This window comes from Pseudochaenichthys georgianus, chromosome 5 (genome assembly GCF_902827115.2).
Source record: "Pseudochaenichthys georgianus chromosome 5, fPseGeo1.2, whole genome shotgun sequence".
Taxonomy (NCBI): domain Eukaryota; kingdom Metazoa; phylum Chordata; class Actinopteri; order Perciformes; family Channichthyidae; genus Pseudochaenichthys; species Pseudochaenichthys georgianus.
Window position 1 is genome coordinate 20,115,761 of NC_047507.1, and position 7,767 is coordinate 20,123,527.

At 39.9% G+C, this 7,767-nt stretch overlaps 1 protein-coding gene across 3 annotated transcripts; it reads left to right on the top strand.

The window, feature by feature from the left end:
* Positions 1–2,267: 2,267 nt before the first annotated feature.
* Positions 2,268–7,767, top strand: LOC117446269 (sterile alpha motif domain-containing protein 3-like). Of its 3 annotated transcripts, XM_071203295.1 has the most exons (6): positions 2,290–2,305; positions 4,777–4,938; positions 5,068–6,008; positions 6,391–6,552; positions 6,653–6,742; positions 6,973–7,767. In XM_071203295.1, the coding sequence occupies exons 3-6, from the start codon at positions 5,481–5,483 to the stop codon at positions 7,300–7,302; spliced, it is 1,110 nt and encodes a 369-aa protein (XP_071059396.1). In that variant the 5' UTR covers positions 2,290–2,305; positions 4,777–4,938; positions 5,068–5,480; the 3' UTR covers positions 7,303–7,767. The 3 variants fall into 3 exon arrangements, with proteins under 3 accessions (XP_033938247.1, XP_071059396.1, XP_033938248.1); XM_034082356.2 differs by lacking the exon at positions 4,777–4,938 and having other exon boundaries at positions 2,268–2,305; XM_034082357.2 differs by lacking the exon at positions 2,290–2,305 and having other exon boundaries at positions 4,081–4,938.

A 7,767-nucleotide genomic window follows, 5' to 3' on the forward strand; every position in this document is an offset into this window, starting at 1 on the left:
TACAGACCCGTGTAACTCTCTGATACCACCCAATTAATGTTGACTTGCTTGTAGAACCACGCTACACAAAACAGATGGCAACACCTATAAAAACTATTTAAAAAAAGGGGCTACTGTATCAACCTATATAAAGTATATAAATATAGTTTTTCTCCCTGCAGGAGAGGGGAGCGTGCTTTGAGATCAACTGCTAGGCTGCAGCGGGGAGAAGAGGGGGACAAAAAGTAGGAAGAGAAGTAATGGGTCAGAAACCCTCCTTTTTACGCAGCGGTCCAGACATAGACATCATAGCTACGGCGACATATATTCAGTTGCCAGTTACTTTTGGCATTAGGGCAGGGATATCTTTCAAGGTTTGACATAATGAATTGTGCTACTTTTAAAGCAAGCAACGATGTTTTCAAATCTGTAATCAAAAAGCTCCTCAAAAACACTATAGAAGCAGTTCCTGCCGTTGTTACGTTAGTTCAAACAGTAACAACGGACTACTTTTCTTAGCGGATGCATGTCAATTTAAATCAATACAAAAAACTATTTTTAAATCAATAAAATCTTTTTCTAAATCCATAAAAGCATTTCAATTATTATTGGGAGTCATGTCGTTACTTTGTTGAGAATGTGGCCATGTGTAATAAGCGGGATAATGTCCACATTGCACATTGCATAATGTGCCTTCATGCCGATCTAGATCCCTCCGCAAAACAAAACAAAAAACGTCTCGTTCGCGGGCGAGAGCCGGCTCCCGTCGTTCACTATAGGAAACGCCCCTATAGGAAACGCCCCTATAGGAAACGCCTCCTTGCTCCGGTCTGCAGACAGACTCTATTGAAGTCAGGGGAGCTAGTGGAGCCTCACAGCGGCGAAACTGTGGCGCGCTGTAGGTGCGCTTCAGATGAGGCTCCTCCGCAAAATGAGCCACATTTTGCCTCACCTCAGTCTGCTTCTGCGTGATCTGCGTATAAGGAGGGGCGGCCCTGTATAATAACGTAATATTAAAAACACAACAAACAGTGACATCTTTGACCGCTCTGCTGCATGAAACTCACTACTGCTGTGTAGTGCTGCGTACCGGCAAGCCGAACCGGTACTGGACTTGTAAAAAGTTTCGGTTCAAGTCCGGTTAAAACCGGAACGTCGGGAACCGGTACTTGGACTCGCAAAAAAACTAGCACTTACGTATATTCTGGTGTCTGTTGTTATTTAAACATTCCCTGATAAACGTTATTCAGCGTCAATAAATGAGTGCTAATCCCAGTGTGCTCAGTGTACAACATCACATGTCATTTCACCTTCGATTCACGGTTTGAAACGTAGCCTTTCGCCACATGCTAATGCTAACCGGAAGTGAAGAATTTTCAGAATAAAAGTATTAGTTAAGTTAATAGTGTGAACTTCCGTTTTATTCAGAATAAAACTGATTTAAATTAAATAGTGATTTAATTCAAAATTACGCCATATCAACATTGATTTTAATTTCTAACAGTATGTATGTACATCACTATGTATGTAGTATGTACACATGTAGAGTTGTAGAAAATGTACAGACAGTACACTCTGACTGTACAGTCACTACAGTGTAGCCTATACTGTATAGTAGGTGTGTAACAGTGTAATGCGTATAGTCTACTCTACACTCTACCTTTCAGCAACGTTTTAGGGATTTAGGCTCAGTCAGCTCAGGGACTGTTTGGTTACTTTAGTTTGGTAAATGAAATAAATGTTTGAACTTTGTAGTAGTTCACTGTAGTTGCTGTCATAAGTCATTTGTAGACTAAGTGGCAAAAAGTGTTTTTTCTACATTGTACTTTGTAGAGAAATGTGGACACAAGTTAGATGGGAGCACAATAAACCTGATGAGTTTGAATTTGAGTTGATTATTGTTAATTTTAAATTGATAATTAGCTCACAATAAGTTCACTTTAGTTACTCACACAACTTGACACAAGACATGGGTTCAGGTCCGGACTTATAAGTCCGGACCTGAACCCGAACCTCTGGACTTGAGTCCGGACCTGAACCTGAATGTGAGTCCAGGTACGCAGCACTACTGCTGTGGTATGATTTGAAGACATAGGGGGCAACTGCCATTACAAATGTAACCTGAACACTGGAACGTACATTTGAATCACCCCGAGCATAATTGTCTTTATTGTAAAAAAAATTGCCATTTTTTTCATCTCTGCTGATATGAAAACATAAATGCTGATACCAATATATTTGTGGAAGGTCAATATCAAGGTAAATAACGTGCATTTATTTTGTGTTACAGGTGTGAACGAGCATGTCCAGTTCATGAAGTGGAAATGTAAGTTTTGTACGTTCTCCTCCAATTGGCAAGGAAGAATAATTCAGCATTATAAACAGCGTCACGGACATCATCGAAGGTGTTCAGGCCTTGTCTGTATTTATGAAGACTGTTTGAACAGCTTTCAAACCCAAGCTTTACTTAAAAAACATTTGAAAGAACATGTTAAAGAAGCTAACAAATGTGTGTCAAAATTATGCTGTGATTTGTGTTCATTCTCAGAGCCTAGTGACATTAACACATATTTAGCTCATTTAAAGACTCATTTGAGGAACAGGGAAACAGTTAAATGTCCATTCGTAGGACTGCTCATTCAAGTCGAGTATACTATCAACCTTTACTGCTCATAGAAGCCGCTATCATAAATGTTCCACCCTAAATAGTCTTAGACCAGGGCTTTGTGTACAGCATGGACATACAAATACTGTAATCAGGGAGGATTCTGTTTCTGATACTGAGGCATCACCTTCATATGATTCTCTACCTGGTGCTGAAGGTCTTCTTGAAAATAGAGAGACCATTAAAAATAAGTTTGCATCCTTATTCCTCCGCATGCAAACCATTTTACATGTTTCTAATTCAGCAATACAGGAAGTAATTGATGAGTTATTTGACATTGGAGAACTTGCTGATCAAAATATCAAAGAAATTATACAGAAGGTTCTGGAGGAAAATAACTGTGTAGTTGATGCCTCTGTTGTTACAGAATTGTCTGATGAAATACAATCTTTAAACCCACTGACATTTCTTTCAAGACAGGGACCTTTGGGCACAGAGCGTAAAAGGCAGTCATTTTATAAAAAAAACTTTACAGTCATTGAACCCGTCGAGTATGTGCTAAATGTACAAGAAAAAAAACCATTCATTTGTTTATGTTCCTATTTTAGAGCTGTTAAGTAAGTTGTTTGAAAGAACTGAGATTCTTCAATCATTACAGAAGTCAATGGGAAGACGGGAAGGTCATTACAGTTCATTTCAAGATGGTGAATACTTTAAAGAAAACAAACTTCTCACTGAAGAATTAGGAATTGCTCTTGGCTTATACATTGATGATTTTGAAGTTTGTAATCTGTTGGGGACTTCAAAAAAGAAACACAAAGTGTGTGGCATTTATTGGGTGTTATCCAACATACCATTACAATTTAGATCAACATTATCATCAATTTATCTAGCTATATTGTGCAAAACTGTACACTTAAAACAATATGGTTACGGCAAGGTTTTGGAACCACTGATAAGAGATCTTGAGCATTTAGAGACCATCGGTATATTTGTACAAGGACTTGGTTCTTATGTGAAAGGTACTGTTTTGTATGTGTCTGCTGATAACTTAGGTGCACACTCACTTGCTGGATACCAAGAGTCTTTCAATGTGGAGAAATGTTGCAGATTTTGTTTGGCTAGCCGTGCAGATATTCAGAAGTATGATGTCAGAAGTGGGACTTTTACTTTGAGAACACCACATTTGTATGATGAAGCTGTTAATGTGCTCAAGACAACTGATGCCTCATGTGTTGATGGTTTAAAAAGAGACTGTCCTTTAAGAAGACTTGCTCACTTTCATCCTGCAAAAGGGTTTCCACCGGATTTTCTTCATGATTTGTTCGAAGGAATTGTACCTGTGGAACTGTGCATGTGTCTTTCAGATCTGATTGCTAAAAAGTATTTCACTTTGAATGACCTTAATGAAAGGATAGGATCATTCCCTTTTCAGTTTAATGACAAAACTAACAGGCCTCAAGCAATACATGCAAACTTTTACAAAAATGGAACTATTGGTGGCAATGGACATGAGAACTGGGCACTTTTGAGATTCCTTCCACTGCTGATCGGCCACCGAATTCCAGAAAGTGAAAAAACCTGGTCTGTGATCCTTGAACTGAAAGACATTGTGGAGCTACTATCCAGCCCCTCATTCACAACAGAAACCCTGTGCTACCTACAAGCAAAAATCTCTGACCACAGACAGTTGCTATTGGAAATATTTCCTGGTACAAGATTACGTCCCAAGCATCATTATCTTGAACATTATCCTGTACTGATCAAGAAATTTGGTCCACCAATTGAGTTCTGGACAATAAGATTTGAGGCCAAACATTCTTTCTTCAAACAGGTGGTTCGCAATACTGGCAACTTCAAAAATATTCTGCACACTTTAGCCACAAGACATCAGCTGATGTTGGCATATTATTTGGAGATGCCAACAATTTTCAAACCAAGCATTGAGACTGGGAAATCATCAATCGTATCTGTGGACATCTTAGATGTTGCTATCAGAGAGGCCTTAAGGAGTAAGTTTCAAGATCTGAACTCTGTTTCTCTCACCTCCACTGTTTACTTAAATGGGACAAAATATTCGAAAGGAATGGTGCTCTCAGTTGGACGGACAAGTGGACTGCCAGATTTTGGGAGAGTACTCGATATCTGTGTAGTGGATTGCTGCATATCATTCATTATGGAACTATTCACAGCAGCCTTCGTGATTCATCTCGGGTGTTTCCAACTTGCCAGAAGAGACCCTGCAGTGACTGTGGTTGTCGAGCCTGACAATCTGAATGACTACACCCCTCTTGCTGCATACCTTGTGGAAGGAAAGCTGCTTGTCACTCCAAGGACATTCATGTTAAATTAAGGTAAAGTTGGACTGGTTGGTTTTTTTAGTGTCTTCCGTAAATTGTATTACGTGCAACTTATTTTCAATTCACTTCCAGTGTTTATTTCCTGATGATAAAGTGTTTTCTATATTGTTAACTGTGTTTCAGCTGATGCAGACACCTCAATGATGCTTCTCAGAGTTATCCTCTCACCTGAAGATATAAGGCGGGTCACCCTAGAAGATGTTCCCTCATCAGTTGATGATCTGTGTGCAAAACTGCGCAACACTCTTGGTCTCTGAGGGAACTTCATTTTACAGTTTGAAGATTCGGACTTTGGGAATCAGCTCTGCAATTTGACAGACATTAAGGAGCTACCAGCGGAACGAGCCACTCTGAAGGTTTTGTTCACATCTTCTGAGGTGGTTTCTGACTCAACACTGGATACTGTAAGCTTTGATTCCCCAAGTAGCAGTCAATCGACAGAATGGCCCGATCCTTTTGTTGTTCCAGCTTTCTCCCATGATGTTGAGTATCAGCTGAGAGCAGCAAATGATGCGTATGCCCAGGATCAAACTGTGATGGTCATCTCAAAGGGTGTGAAAAGTGAAATACTGGACAGACTTGCGGATATCATATCTAAAATCACAGCCTATCCCAACAAAGACCATTATGAAAGTGTAGCAAAAGCTCTTGTTGCAAAGCACCCATGTCTCAAAGAGCCAGGGTCAGGTAGAGGGTGGTATTGCTGGGTATTTAGTTTGAGATTCAAGATGGGCAATTACCGTCAGAGAATGATGGCAGCTGGATGCCCTGAAGTTCTTGTAAATAAAAGAAAAAGGGGCGAGGAAAACCACAAGCCAGTCAAAAAGTCAAAAAAAGGAGAGATCCACTACCTGCCAGAGCCACCTGAGGGACAGACTACTGGGAAGTCAGAGAAAGATCGCAATACCATGGCACTGGAAGTGCAGAAGAAGGACTCCGATTTACAGCTTCTGGGTGAACTGATGATCGCAACATTCTCACAGCGAAGAAAGGAGATCATCGGTGATGAGCCACTGATCTCTGCTGTCATGGAGAGATGGCCTGCATTGTTTGGTCAGAGACAGGTAATCCTTTGCTAATCGGGTGCAGTTTGTGCAATTGTTTACTTCTACACAATATATTTTTGTACCTTCAGCTATAACACAAAAATAAAAAGGGCATATTTTACTGCAAGATGAATAATTCTACTTAAGTTGCTGATAATACTATTACATAAGTAATGGAGTATAATATCATATACTCCATCATTTAATTATAATTGAGGACTTTCAATGTGGTACAACTACTATTACTGAACTATAGGATATTATACGTCAACAACATAAAGCATGTACTATTTCTTGCCGTTATGTTTTGGATTCCTCTCTTTAAATTACTACAGCTGTTACATGGTGCTCTTATTTTTCTCTCACTCATGTAATTTCTCTGTTCTTTTGTCTGTTTTAGCTATGTGCCGAGTTCAGCAGAATCGTCACCAAAGACCTGCTGAAATCTTTGCTGGAAGGACTAGATGCCATGGTTCCAAGTCTGTTGGAGGCTTACAAAGCTGCTGTAGCATCTGGAAGAAGGTCGGCCATGAGTGGTGTTCTGCAGTGTCTTCAGAAAGAGGCAAGTATTTTACAGAGAAACTATTACCAAAAATGTGCAAAGATAAGGATTCAAGCTTGGCTATCATATTTACCTACCCTTGTCTGTTTTCCCCTTGGAGGACACAAACCAGAGCAGAAGAACGGCTGCCCTACTCGGTCTTCCAATATTTTTTGCAGAGGATTCCTCCAACGTTATCAGGATGTGTGATGTAAGTCACTATATTACTTATATTATACATTTACTTTTCTCTCGCTTAATTTGAGGTTTTGCCATAGCCAATATAATGTTCAGTGTTACAATAGTGTGTATTGTTTAAGTATTACTATTGTTAATTTAGGGATTGCAATAATTACTGAAAAAATGATGACCTTGCAATTTGTCGTGTTTTTATTTCAAGTTTGGAACAGTCAATTAAGATGTATGTGTCTTTGTTATTAGGCTCATGGAGAAACCCTCGATGTGATCCTGAAAGGAATGCAGGTTGGACTGTTGATTGGACATGAAGGCCCTCTGCTTGACTCATTTCCTCTGGAAGTCTTCAATGTGGCCGTGGTGGTAGAAGAGAAGATCATCCTACATGACCTCCGAGATGTGCCCACAGGCTTTGCCATGTTAATGGGGGCAATCTACTGCCTCAACCTCGAGTACCCCCGCAACATGAAATACTCTTTTGAGTTCCTTCAAAAGGTCATCATGACCATCAAACCAGACCAGTGCTCTGCAAGAATCCATGGACTCAGAAATAAACTGCTGAGATATCACCTCTAAACAAATGACTGTCATAGCTCCTGGAAGAAGGGAGTTTCTGTTTTGGACTGTTATTCTATATATTGTTCTTGTTTTCAGCAGTGTAGTTTGTAAAGTTTTGACAGCAGACCATAGATCTTACTCTGCATATCTCCATCTCGGCTTCAGTGTACCCAAGCAAAAATTTAAAAATGCCTAGGTCACGCAGTCAGTGTCAGAGATGAGAAAACGTGTGTCGTATGACCAGTGTCCTTGGGGCCAGCTGTCATCCTCTGTTGATGGGTGTTTTAAAAGTAGTGTGATGTCTTGTTCGGGTTTCATTTTTAAGTGAATATGTGTGCAACTGTGCATACCTCAACGTTTCAGGTGTGTATGTTACTGCAGTGAGGCGAGAGACCTGACTAACTCAGGTATGGTCAGCAGCATGGTCATGCAAGTGTATTGTATGGTTTCATTTTCTATTGCCAATTACATTTTGGATATAAG